Source organism: Nylanderia fulva, unplaced genomic scaffold (genome assembly GCF_048542155.1).
Source record: "Nylanderia fulva isolate GAGA-0341 unplaced genomic scaffold, ASM4854215v1 Scaffold10, whole genome shotgun sequence".
Taxonomy (NCBI): domain Eukaryota; kingdom Metazoa; phylum Arthropoda; class Insecta; order Hymenoptera; family Formicidae; genus Nylanderia; species Nylanderia fulva.
The window spans coordinates 3,557,743-3,571,163 of NW_028189193.1; the positions used below are offsets into that span (position 1 = coordinate 3,557,743).

A 13,421-nucleotide genomic window follows, 5' to 3' on the forward strand; every position below is an offset into this window, starting at 1 on the left:
AAATAAAAATAGTAATCTTAATATATCACAGAGTATGATAAATAATAATAGTAATTGTTATATATATATATTATAAAATAATTGTGATTCTTGAGTTAATTAAGCATTTTTTAAATGAGCGTAGAATTGCAAGAATAAATATTGTATCTTTTCTTACCTTAATTTTACCTATTTATGTAGACAAAGTTTAATTATATAACACAAATATCTATTTGCATATTGTTGCATTATACATATCTTATGTATGTATACATATATATAGGAATATACACATAAAAATGGGAGTTTTTGCGTATTTATATTTATTTTAATTTATTACAAATATTACAAAATATATATATATATATATATATATATATATATATATATATATATATATATATACGCACTTAACTAATCTTAGATATATTCTAAATTCTAAATTATACATCGCAATATTAACTATAATTATTAAAAAGTATACCCAAGTTTGCATCAAATCTTTGGAATGTATAATGGTTTCATACCTCAAATGACAATTGTCTCATTATATTTTTCTTTTTTGCTCATTATTTCCATATTAATCGCATGATAATTGTATATTAATATTAATAAACATTGAAGTTTGTTTAGAATTCCATGTATTAAACTGTTATATAGATATCTTTAGTATATAATTAAAAAGTAACAAAATTTAAATTTTTGAAAAAAATATTGTAGAGTTTCACAAACACATAATTACATTTAATGAATAACAACATATAATTACTAATTTATAATATAAAACTAAATAAATGAACATACCTGTAAGCCTTGGCTACATTTTGCAGTTCTTCGGAACCATTATTTGAAAATATGTTATGATCATATTGAATCAACAAAGTATTTAGAAATATTCTTGCTTTTTGCAACATTGTTGATAAGTATGCACTAGCTCTCCTTCCCACTCCAAGTGCATCCTCACTTGCATGACCTCTGTGCTGCGCACTCCACATACATTCTTTACATGTTACCTGAAAAGTTTTTTATCAATGATTTATATCTATATATAATTTATTCAAACCATATAAATCATTAATAAATATAATAAATATATAAAAGTCACAAAATTAGTTGACCTGCTGACACGCGATACAATAAAATCTTAAAGCGTGCATTAGATGTGTTTGACATAAAATGGTCCGCCGTATTTTGGTAGCTTCCCACAGTGGCCTCATTAAATGTTTAATTGTTTTTGTCTCCGCCATATTTTGTTGTTCATGTTGTCTGCCACATTCCGAGCAGAAATTACGTAAACATGTAGAACACTGTACGAGCGCCTTCAAAGAAAATATGCAGAAAAATTCTATAAGATATTTTTTTTGTAATTCTTATTGAATGTTTGTTTAATTATCGTGCTAGACACATACTTATAAAATCGCATTTCCCAATTTAATGATATTAAGAAAATAATAAATAACAATATAATAAATTTAACAACTAAAATTATATATAAGATAATTGTATAATATATCTAGATAATATATCGTTACCAGAACTTCATTTGTGCAAGTGTCACAAAGTACTCTATTGACCAGTTTTCGTCGCATAGTGTCCATAACTAAACGATGTTGCAAGGGATAATGAGGCGGCGGTATGCTAGAATTCATATTCGGCAAATAGGAATCGCATAACGGGCATGTTTCTTGAATATTGTGTTGCGCATAAATTTGATTATTATCCCGCATTTCGTTCTTCAATGAAACATACGAAGCTGTAAATATGTATAAGAGAAGTCTTCATTACAAGTTAAAATAATTTTTGAACATAGTATAATCAAAGTTATAAGCAATTGTTGTGTCAACTGTTATGAAAATGTTGGAATGTTAAACTGTTTCTTTATCAATTAAAAATTTTGCTCAATTTTTACTTACGTTTACTCATCAACTCATAAACACATGATAAACATATAGGATGTAAACAAGGAAGAAGCCTAGGCTCTTCCATTCTTCGCTCGCATCTGGGACATTGAAAGTCTAAATCGTGCGATTTATATGGATCTGTTATTTCTCTTGGTTCTTCATAGATTTCGTTATCCATTTTACGAAGGAAAACGGGAGAAGGCTCATATGAATGTAGAATGTTTGAATTCGTGGACTGAAAAGCATACTTCTTTCTGGAATCTTCATTTCTGAAAACAATCAAGAACACTTATTAAATCCAAGAACAATTAAAAGTCTTTGAAAATTTTTATTTAAAATTAATAATCCCTCTCTAAAAAGGCCTCTTTTCCGCGATGCTGATCGATATTAGAAAACTAACAAAATTATTAATAAGTTTTTACAATTAATTTGTAATTACATATAATATGATAGATCTCGCATTTTTTGCATAATATATGTTATTCATTTAATCAATTAAAAATAAAATTAATATTTTTATATGCCATTTAACTTTATAATTATAATACAATGAATTAATAACTTTTAATTCGTTTTTAAAAAGTTGATAGGTATATAAAGACAAGTGATTAATATACATGTAATAAGCTTTTCATCTAAAAGTGAATTTGAAGATTTCGCTTACCGTTTGTTTATCGTCGTTATTGGTTGAACAACAAAATTTTCGGTACTTATATCTTTTTTGCATTCGACCAAACTTGCATAAATATGATCACAGCTTCCAAGATCGCTATCTATCGCAGCCTCGCGACCGCAACAGTTTTTTGAAGAAAGTTTTGTCGCCGAACAGTTTATAAGCTCCATCGATTACCATTTGCTACACGATAAAATGTATATAATTAATATAAATACAATGAGTACACATTGGGTAAATCGCAATAGAACTCACCAAACGAAATTAATGTTAACGAAAGATACGAAAGTGAATCAACGGACCGTATGAAATCTTCTAGTTCTCTTGAAACTTGTTCACAGCATAGAGTTAAAAATAACTTTAAAATATAGGCTACGAGCCAAACGCGCGTGGAACTTGCCTTTGGATCCGCCGAATAAATTTTTGCGAAAGTGCGATTGCGCGCGCGCATGTAACAATAGTTGCCTTTGTGACTTCAAAGTACTGCAAGAACCACCTTAATATCTAAATTGTCTATTCGGCAAAATGTATATCAATAAATAAATAGTTACTATTTATGCCAATATAATATACAGTTGGAAGCTTTCTTCTATAATAAATGTTTTTAAAAGATAATCTCTTTAAAAAATTTATAAATAGTATTAAGTTATAAAAGTATAAATATTAAATGACTTTGATATTTAAATAAAATAGATATATGAAAAATTCATATAAATTTAAATATGAGTTTTCTATGAAAAATTAATAATATGTACGTATGGATAGTAAATTTTATTTAGTATCCATATAGTGTAAAAATAAGATCAATAATGTACATATTAAAGAGTAAGCGGTACATATAAATGACATAGATATAATAGAGTGCTTACTACATATATCGACTTAAAAATTCAAATACTTTCTAAGGCCATAATATAATACTTGGACAAGCTCTCAATAGTTTGACGATATGCGACCTGTATCGTCGTGTTATCAATCATTAGCGTTATTTAGGATCACAATAATAAAGATAATTACAAGAATAGAATGTAGTATAAGAATACAGAATAGAATCGATTATTACTTAAGATGAATTAAGTAACGTGATTAAGAATATTATTCTCGCGTATCTATAAACAATATACTTGAATTCCATCTATCATCTTAAAACATTCTTATCAATCTTGGAGAGGCAATTAATTGTATCATTCTTATAAGGTACATAAGTCATAATTTACATCTTCATGACTAGTATTTTAAGTTTGGCCAAATTCACACAACTGTGCGCTATTTATCTTTGCACTGTTATCATTGCACTTCTGAAATATGTAAAGTCATAATTCAATCTTAATTCAATATATATTATTTTATAAATTGTATAAGTTTAACAAATTTATTACCTCATGTCTTTACTCGAGAACCAACTTTGACAAATCCATTTCGAGATTTCCCATTTCTTATATGACTACCACTTTTACTCTTATGATGTTCAAATAAAACGTCGTCAGAATCGGTGTCGGATTCTGATAATACCATCTTGTTGTAAGTTGAAACTGTGACAGAAATTATTATACTCAATAATATTATAAATAAATTTTTGATATTTAAAAATATCAGGCATATATATATAATATTTTAAAAGTACAATTATTATAAAACAATTGCAACAAGAAAATGATAAATGGAACATTTTTTATTAAAATTTTGTAGCTAAATCTCTAGTTAATTTTATTCAAACAATATTTTATAACAAAATCAATCTGTAATCTATCTGTTTTGTGCATTTAATATTTTATAGCACTAATGAATAATGTTATTAACAATGCAAAATATTTATTATTATTACATACATGCGCTGCTGTCGTCTTCTGGTTCTGGTTGTAATAAAGAATAACGCGCTGGTTTTTTCTTAGGCCGAAGTGAACGTCTTCTACCGGCACATATTCTTTGGCACAAGCAAACAAATCCCCAAATAAGTCCAACCCAACATACAACTAATGATAGCAATGCTATTATCACATACAGGATACTCCAATCTGAAAAAAATAGTTTATAATGTAATAAAATAAAGATGCATTTTGTACTAAACAATAAAATGAAAAAGGAAAAAACAATTTAACATACCACAATTAGAGTCGCCATTACCGAAATACTTTTGTATCAAGTTTTGCATCCAAAATGCTTCACATAGACATTGTCTTGTCTCTTGATGACATACACCATGACCTAGATATCATTAATAAAAATTAGTTGCAGAACTTATGTACAGAAATTTAATTCCATTTTGAATTATATGTATTTATATTATATATATATATATATTTTTTTTTTAAATAATATATATATTTTATTATATTTAATATTATAAATATTAAAATAAAAATATTATAAATGTAATAGTTTCTGTGATATACCTGAACAATTGTTTTGGCATACAGCAGTATCTATGTTAGCAACTGACAACTGTAAAAGACCAGAATCTTGTAGTAATTTTTCTTTCAGTCTTTTAACTACTTCTGGACCTGGCAATGTTGTCTTTCCTCCCTTCTTTTCTACATAAAACACTAAGACAGCCTTTCCAGTATGAGGTTCAGTCCTCAAATTTCGCACGACAATCGAAGCCTCGTCTCGCAGTAACATCTGTAGTTTCACAACTAATGAATTTTTCTGTGAAACAGTTAACATGCTAGCCCCAATGTTTAGTGTCAATTCCACCAAATGTAATAATTGTGGATCTATGGAATTTAAGATTATTTAAAAATTACATTAAAAAAATAATGATACTTTTAATCACAATACTAACCAGGTTTTACAATTACTGATACAGTATCTTCACTGCTCAAACCTTGATCATCTGTTACTTTTAATCGAAAAACGTAACGACCAGGAACTACATCCGTTAACTATGAAAAAAGGAAGTCAATGCAACAAATACAGTAGTGTAAATACATAATGTACACATATTGTTGTAGTATTTAAAAATATATCAAATCATTACAAGTTGAAGTTAAATATTAACACAAATATTATATAATAATACATAAATTGAATTTAGCTTTACCATTAAAACTGGTGATTTATCAGTGTCCTGAATTATAGTACCAATCGCAAGACTAGATTGATCTCTGGTCCACAGCCATTGTCCTATTCTTAGATCATCACTCGATTGTGAACCATTGATGATCAATGCACTTATCGGCGCTGTTACAACTTGATCGCCACCGGCATTCGCTTTTGGAGGCGCATTTTTATCTAAGAAATAAAATTTTTATTTATTAGTATTGTTATATATTGTTATATAATTATTATAATGTAATTATTTATTATAATTATATAATATTATTTATATTCTGCAATATTCTACAATATAATATATATATGAGAATTTTAAGTACATACTTTGTGTTACCCTTACACTGACTGTATCCGAATCTGCATTTCCATTATCATCAACAACTGTTAATTTGAATACGTAATCGCCCTTTGTTAGTTTTGTAATGTTTGTAATAGACTGATTCATTGAGGCAAATTCCGCATTGTTAGGTCCACTATAACATGAATGATATGATAATATTTGATAGCATACAGAATATATAATGCGAGAATTAAACAAATTAGTTATAGCATACCTTATTTGCTCCCAATGATATAAAGCAATCTTTATATCATCCTTACTTCTTGTACCATTTAAAACAGCGCGTGTTGTAGGCAAAGCTATGCTTATATCATCACCTGCGTCAGCTGGAACAAAATATATTAATTAAGATTATAGAAGATATCAAAATTTTTCAGAATCATATTAGAAAAGATAGTAATTTTTTTACAAATATTTCTGTTATAAAAAAATACAAATGATTTTTGTTACATGTATATTGATTACATATATAATTTTTATTTATAAGTTTTATTGAATCATAATTTGTTGAAGTAAACTTTGATAAATTTGAAATATTAATAATAAAAATGATGACGATACCTATCGGTGGTTTATTCGTTGGAGGTTTCACGAAAACGTGTACTTCCGCCGTGGAAGATTGTTCCGAGTCGTCCGTTACTTTAAGTACAAATGTATACATTCCTTCCTCCAAATTTGATAATTGTAAATAAGGTGTTCTCGTGTTTTGCATATCCACCGCTTTATTCTGATCGGATGGACTTTTCGTCCATTCCCAACTAGCTATTCCTCGATCGTCGGTACTTAAGTTACCATTAAGCGTCAATGTATTTTGAGGTAGATAAATAATAACATCTTGTCCTGCATTTGCACTGGGAGGATAGTCGGTCACTTTCAAAACAGTTATATTGGCACTTGTCGAATTTGTAACGTGATCTGAGTCCTCGACTGTTAATCTGCAAAATAAGCACATCAAGATTTATATAGAATATATATTGATCGTCTTGATTGAAGGAACATAAAAAAGTGAAAGCTTTTTGAAGATCATGTATCTTTATATAAATATAAGTAATGTTATATTATATAATACGATTATATATTATTATAATATAATATATATTATATATTAATAAAAAAAATTATATTATATAAATAATTATTCACAATCATGATATAATACTATAAATTATGTCGTAATATAATACTATTAATAGTATAATAAAAAAGTATAATAGTTGATATACTAACTTAAATGTGTAATTGCCAGCAATAAGATTATTAAGTTGAAGTGTGGGTGTATCTACAAGGTTGGGCTGATATCCAATCGGGCCTTGTTGCAATTCCCAATGAAAAGCGATGACACGATCATCATCTTTACTATTCGAACCATCTAAGACCGCGCCTGTATTCGGTAGTTTCACAATTTGCGAAGCAGGAGTAATTATGGCAATTGGAGCTTGATTAATGCGTTTTGCTAAAATAATTCAAATAATAATTGATTTGATGTAATTTTATAATAAAAAAGGTAAAAAGAAGACAAAGAGAAAAACTCACGAGGTAAAACACTGACATTGGCGTAAGCTTCACCATAAGCATTTGGACTGCTTACAGCTACTTTAAATGTATATAAGCCTTCCGACAAATTACTTAATTTAACAGTAACACGATTCTGATCTGTCATTGTTCCAGTGTGTCCTTCTGGTTGACTAAGCAAACTCCAAGCGTAATTGTAATGTTGGTTGCCCCGTTCAGCAGGAACTGTATATGCTGATAGTGTAACTTCATTTTCTGGTAATCTCACTTCCTTAGAAACTGCTGAGACTAACAATTGTTTCATAGTTGGTTTAATCGAAGTACTAGTGTCTTTTATAGTTTGAGCCTTTGCTTGTGGTGTTACAAATTCAGCAGTGTCTAGTTCATGCATTATACAAGTACCTATAACACAATAGATACAAATTAAAAATATGATTTTAATTTCAAATCCATTAATTTTTTCTAAATATGACATAATAAATATTACATGAACACAATATTAAAAAGCATTCTTGGATATAATAAAAATATATTTATGAATTTGAAATTAATATTAATATATAATATATATTTGAAAAATATATTTAATATATATAAAATATAAAAATCATCTCTATTCCATAAAATAGTATAAATAATTAAATAAAATATTAGCTGATATAACATACCAGCAATATTTCGTTTGAAGCCTAAAGGACATTGACAAGTTCCAACATCACTCTCTCCATGCTTCACACAATTTTCATTATCTAGACAACCTGATTGATCTATACAATTGATTTTGTTCATCTCATTAAATAACACTTGATCCTGTTCTATGCCATCTGTACTCAGTGTCCTAAATATAAATCATGTCATTAGTGATGTATTAAAGAAAGAATATTTGATTTGCTTTTTAAGAAAAAAAGGCTAGTATCTCTAGTTGCTCTCTAGTTTTTAAATACTATATATTTAGCTTCATCTATTTTATATTAATATTTACCCAACAGTGTCATCATTAACTTGATCTAAGAAGTCACTCCACATTTTGTTATTCTCTACAGGTCTAACCAATACCATGCTCGGTGGATTGTCATTTGCTAATTCTGGTCTATACAATGGCACACACATCATGGAATTTTTGCATTCTACATGATAACATGTACTATTGTGCATAAATGCTACATTACACAGTTGTTTCTTGCAACAGCCCATAACACAGTCCTGTATGTTGGACAAGTGAGGTTGTTGTGTGTAAATTCCACCAGTCAGATTGCCACGAGGTAAATAACTCGTAAATTCTCGAGGATATAATACATCTGAGCATAGCAATTGCATATTCCATCTGACATAATTGCCAATGCAACTATCCAATAATAGTAAGTATAATCCCAAGTGATATATTCCAGTCATATTAGCTGTATGAGAAAAAGTAAAATATTAGATAAATGTGCACATTTCTCTTTCTACAAAAAATGATATTAAAACATTATATCGTGCTTGTGTTTCATAAGAGTGTATAATGGTATATCATTATGACATATGTATGTGTATTTCAAGTAATAGATAAGAAAATATACATAGAAAATATATAATTTAAATTTGTAATGTAATGAAAAAGCTAATGCATTTCAACGCATATTAATGGCACAAAATAGGTATAGTATAAATTATAAGACATAGTTGTAGATGTTTCTTTATTAAATTATTATATTTTTAATCAGAATTGACAAAAGTGTAACAAAATAATAGAGATTAAAATATATATAGTGTTGAAAAGATCATCTGTCAATGTAATAAAACAGAATTCGTACCTGGTTCTTATAACACACTCATGAAATTAAAATGCAACACTTTTCGAGGCCAAATAGAGATTTTATCTAAGTTACTCTACGACGACGCATGTATTTTCTATCACTTTTCCGGGACGATCGTGAACCTTTCGCGATCCGTTAACGATTTTTAGCCCGGCGAGTCTTACGTTAATAAAGCAGTCTGCAGACGTGCGCGGCTTATCATATATTAGCAGCATGTTATTATCAAGCGGCGCGAACTAGACCATACGGGTAATTATCATATTTCCTGCCGCTACCGGAATAACGATCGCGCGTAATAAAACGCCGATAACAAATACGCAGGAACGAAGGGGAGCGCGAATTAATTCGTTTGACAGGCAGCGTCACGGGAAATGTCAGACCTGTCAGGGCTGTCACCGCGAGCTGTCGTGTCTGCCTTTTACCGCCATCTATACAAAAATAAAGAGAACTAATAAATCATCTCGTGATAATCATCGTACCACTCCCATCTGACTTACCGACGAATCCTCGGTGGCTGGCCGATGCGATCAGCTGACGCGCGATGACAGATGACAGCACCGACGCCGTTCGGCGGCTCGGCGCTTCGCGCATGCACAGTCCGGTTCATCTACACGAGATCGAGTGAGATTGAGAGATGCGGTTCGTGTCGCGGGTGTACACGGGCGAGGGAGGGGATATAATTCGCGAATATCTCTCGTTATTAAATACACATGTCGAAGAAGCGGAGTTGACGTTAACCGGGCGTTCGGGCGATTCGTCTCGCGCGAATTGACATTTGACAAGTTGCGCGCGCGCGTTAAATCTCGTGTGTATTTCGGCCTCCCCCTCCACCTCTTATCTTGTCTCTCTCTCTCTCTCTCTCCCTCTCTCTCTTTCCCGACCTGGCCAAGACGTACCGTTACTCACGCGTCTCTCCTACTATCCATTGATGCGTCCACCGTCGAGTGACTCGTGCGTGCTCCTCTACGTGAATCTCGCATCGCGCGCGTGCAAGGACGCGCGTCTCCGTCGTCGTCGTCATCGTCATCATCATCTCCGCGGAGTCAGAGGGACCGGGGACGAGGCCGCGTATCCCGCAGGACCGTCGCGCTGGAAGGTTAGGGTGAGTAAGTTGATGTTGTAGCATGATATTGTGCTTGGCCTTTCTGTGCTGGCCAAGCTTGGCCTGGTCCAGGGCTTCGCTTTCCTTTCCCGCGATCCGGAGAAAAAAATGTCTCCGATCGCGCGCCTTTGTTTCATCGCACTCTCGGCGGAGCTCCCGTGTTTACTTTCGCCCGCCCCGAAAGTGTCTCGTTGTATCGTAATTAAGCCGGCTTTTGAGACGCCCGCGAGCCGGGCTGGTGGCTTTAATCGTTTTGTCAAATATTTGACGAGTGTCAATATTTAAAAATATTTTCATGCTGCCGATAAACGTTGTCTCTGGTCGAATTGATAAGTAATTAAGTAAATGACGAAACAAAAGAAAGATAATGTCGAGTAGTTTTACGATTAAATATATTGTAGTCGTTATTTTTTTTTCAGTTTGCTTGTATGTAACGAGTGACTAGTAAAGTTGAAATATTTTTTATTTGATTAGCATAGTTTGGTTAGTTAGAGATAAAAAGAACTTTGTTTTATTAGCATTTCAAAGTGATGCTTTATTATTATTTGCTAGCACCTAGCACTTATACTACTAGCTAGTAAAAAACATCACATAAACTCTTGAGAAAGAATATTTGCGCGCGTATCTTTATTTTAAATATTTTTCTGTCAAATTTAAATACATTTGCCTTTAGGATTTGGAGAAAAATGTAAAAAATGAGACAATTAATAAATCTACAATTTTTTATTTTAAAAGAGTAATGTAGAGTAATAATTTGACATTTCTAAATCTCTTGAATGTGTGTGTGTGTGTGTGAGAGAGATTTATTATCTTTCATTCTTTCTCCAAGATATTCTAATTTAATTTGTGACCTTGTCTCTCAAGTGGATTTCACACACAGTTTGAGAAAATATTAATTGAGGTTTATTTATATTCTCTCTGATATCCATATGACGTTTTAAAGATTAAAGATGTGCTAAAAATATTTTTGCTGGAAAAGTAATTTGCAAAAATTCTCTAAAGAATTTGCCCTTCAAAAATCATCTAATTGTCAGATGCATTTCACACACACATACACCACGAATCTTCGACGTTCGATCTGCCGTTCGCCTTTCCATTCTCGCCGCCCAGATCGTTACATTCGCTCCATACCGTGCATTCGTGATGCATCGTGGCGTACCTATGCAGCTCGCGTGCGCGATTCGACGGAAATGCATACGCTCACTCGTAAATAAATCCAGTCTGAGGTATTATGAAATAATTAAAATACACGCAGGAAATGATTCAAATACCGAAAGACTGTAGAGATTGATTTTAATGATAGATTTTCGAATTAATTCACTTGCTTCCTTAAAATTTGATAATTTTTTTGTTATTAAAACGCCTCGACAAATTAAATCTCTAATTAAAAAAGTGAAAAATTCACTTTTAAGATGAGATAATAATATTTAAATTACGAAGTGATATATATAAAATCTGAATTCTCAACTAAAATAATAAGACTGCTATTTAATTGCGTTCTACAAACTTTTGCTTCCTTCTCGACAGTATTTCGTAATAATACGGAATGTTCAGGACGTCTCTCTGAATAGAATGTGTCTTGTTAGAAATGGATAATTTTCATTTCTTAACTGTTATATTTTTTCATAATTAAAAAAATTTTTTTAATCTGAGATATATATGTATATGTATAGCAAGTTAAATAGCTGTGTTTTAAATTGAAAATCTAATCTTCTTTAATTTATTTAATTTAAATGTATTTCTTAAATTAGTCGCCAAATTTTTAAATCATTATTTTAAATATAATTATCTCGACATTTTGATTAAGAAGAGATGGTTAATTTTTTTTATCGGATTATATTTTTAAAAATCCAATTTTATATATATTTTATACACTGAAAAAAATGTGTTAACTTGACTAAACCTTTCAACTAAATTACTATTTTATTAATTAAACATATATTAGTATTTAAGTAAAATATATGTATGTTTTTAGATTTAATATGTTATATTTAATTTAAATATTTTTATATGTTTAATCGACAAAATAATATTTAGTCAAAAGTTAACAATGTTTTTTAATGTACTTACAAATTATAATCACATAAAATGTGCTTGAATCTAAAGGTGTTAGACGTTTTAAAAATAGATTCTTCAAGAAATTTATAACTAATTTTTTTAATGATATATCTAAAATCTTTATCGTCATGCATTTTAATAAATCATTACACATTTGATTAGCACGCACGTGCGTGCGCTTGTGAATTCAAGGTAAAACCGATCCTAAACGAAAGCAGTGTTTAATTTGTGTGAGGTCAGCTTGATCGCGAGGACAGCTTGTAATGGGAGAGGTATTTAATCATTTTTAATCTCTATGTAAATAAGTGTGGCTGTAATCTATGCAGCGAGTTGTCAATTTTACCCCGTGTTCTTCTATTACGACAATTAATTCATAACTGCGTGACTATTTATCACTGCAGAGCGTTATTGATATTTTTTGAAGCTTTTCCTATAATCCTTTTACTTCTTCTTTTAAGATGTAAAATATTTTTATACTTTCGATTCTATGTAAATTTTAATTTATATTTAATTTATATTATTTATATAAATTATATTTATATTTTAATTTATATTTATTAAAATACATGACACGATGAAGATTGATATATCTGGAAAAAATCTTATTTTCAAATTTCTTGAAGAATTTATTCCCAAAATATTGTCTACATTTATGTCTCTTCAAATTTGTATTTCTTCTTAATATGATAGTCTATTTTAAAATGACACATTCTCTAGATAGTAAATATTGATTAAATCATTTCATAAACGTTTATTATAATATTTTTAAAAAACCGCAGCATATATCTATGTCAGTCAATCTTTATCAATCGCACGTGTAATTAATTTTCTTGGAGCAGCTTTTTGAAATTTCGTCAGGAGGAACAGTTACATCGTTACATTACAATATCATTGATCAATGTGATAAGCGAATTATCGTAAAATGTAAGTGAATTATGTATTTGGCGCGGTAACATTATCGATTCGTCGTGAACAGAATTTAATCAGCCACTTTCCAGATAAATCT

The 13,421-nt window shown here is 30.1% G+C and overlaps 3 protein-coding genes and 1 long non-coding RNA gene across 6 annotated transcripts in view; 1 reads left to right on the forward strand and 3 right to left on the reverse strand.

The window, feature by feature from the left end:
• Window positions 1-603: 603 nt before the first annotated feature.
• On the reverse strand, window positions 604-3,251 carry LOC114931946 (protein meiotic P26). Its single transcript, XM_029304105.2, has 6 exons — window positions 2,809-3,251; window positions 2,545-2,736; window positions 1,893-2,149; window positions 1,512-1,732; window positions 1,098-1,298; window positions 604-992 (listed from the first exon to the last, which is right to left on the reverse strand). The coding sequence occupies exons 2-6, from the start codon at window positions 2,721-2,723 to the stop codon at window positions 753-755; spliced, it is 1,098 nt and encodes a 365-aa protein (XP_029159938.1). The 5' UTR covers window positions 2,724-2,736; window positions 2,809-3,251; the 3' UTR covers window positions 604-752.
• Window positions 3,252-3,716: 465 nt separating this feature from the next.
• On the reverse strand, window positions 3,717-9,627 carry LOC114931927 (dyslexia-associated protein KIAA0319). The gene is made up of 15 exons (XM_029304080.2): window positions 9,253-9,627; window positions 8,442-8,856; window positions 8,128-8,297; window positions 7,481-7,861; window positions 7,175-7,400; window positions 6,509-6,882; window positions 6,162-6,273; window positions 5,932-6,080; window positions 5,594-5,784; window positions 5,336-5,435; window positions 4,947-5,267; window positions 4,657-4,758; window positions 4,383-4,568; window positions 3,933-4,085; window positions 3,717-3,851 (listed from the first exon to the last, which is right to left on the reverse strand). Exons 2-14 carry the CDS (start codon window positions 8,849-8,851, stop codon window positions 3,934-3,936), a joined length of 2,874 nt encoding a protein of 957 aa, XP_029159913.2. The 5' UTR covers window positions 8,852-8,856; window positions 9,253-9,627; the 3' UTR covers window positions 3,717-3,851; window position 3,933.
• On the reverse strand, window positions 9,478-10,021 carry LOC146725232 (uncharacterized). The gene is made up of 2 exons (XR_014924682.1): window positions 9,753-10,021; window positions 9,478-9,683 (listed from the first exon to the last, which is right to left on the reverse strand). It is a non-coding gene; the product is annotated as an uncharacterized LOC146725232 (long non-coding RNA).
• The window catches only part of fdl (fused lobes), a 49,501-nt gene continuing 45,993 nt past the window's right edge, over window positions 9,914-13,421 (forward strand). For 2 of the 3 annotated variants that reach the window (XM_029304081.2, XM_029304083.2), the window contains exon 1: window positions 9,914-10,357. The gene's annotated coding sequence lies outside the window, so the exon portion shown is untranslated. The remainder of the gene's footprint in view (window positions 10,358-13,421) is intronic. The other variant, XM_029304084.2, reaches the window with a different exon arrangement.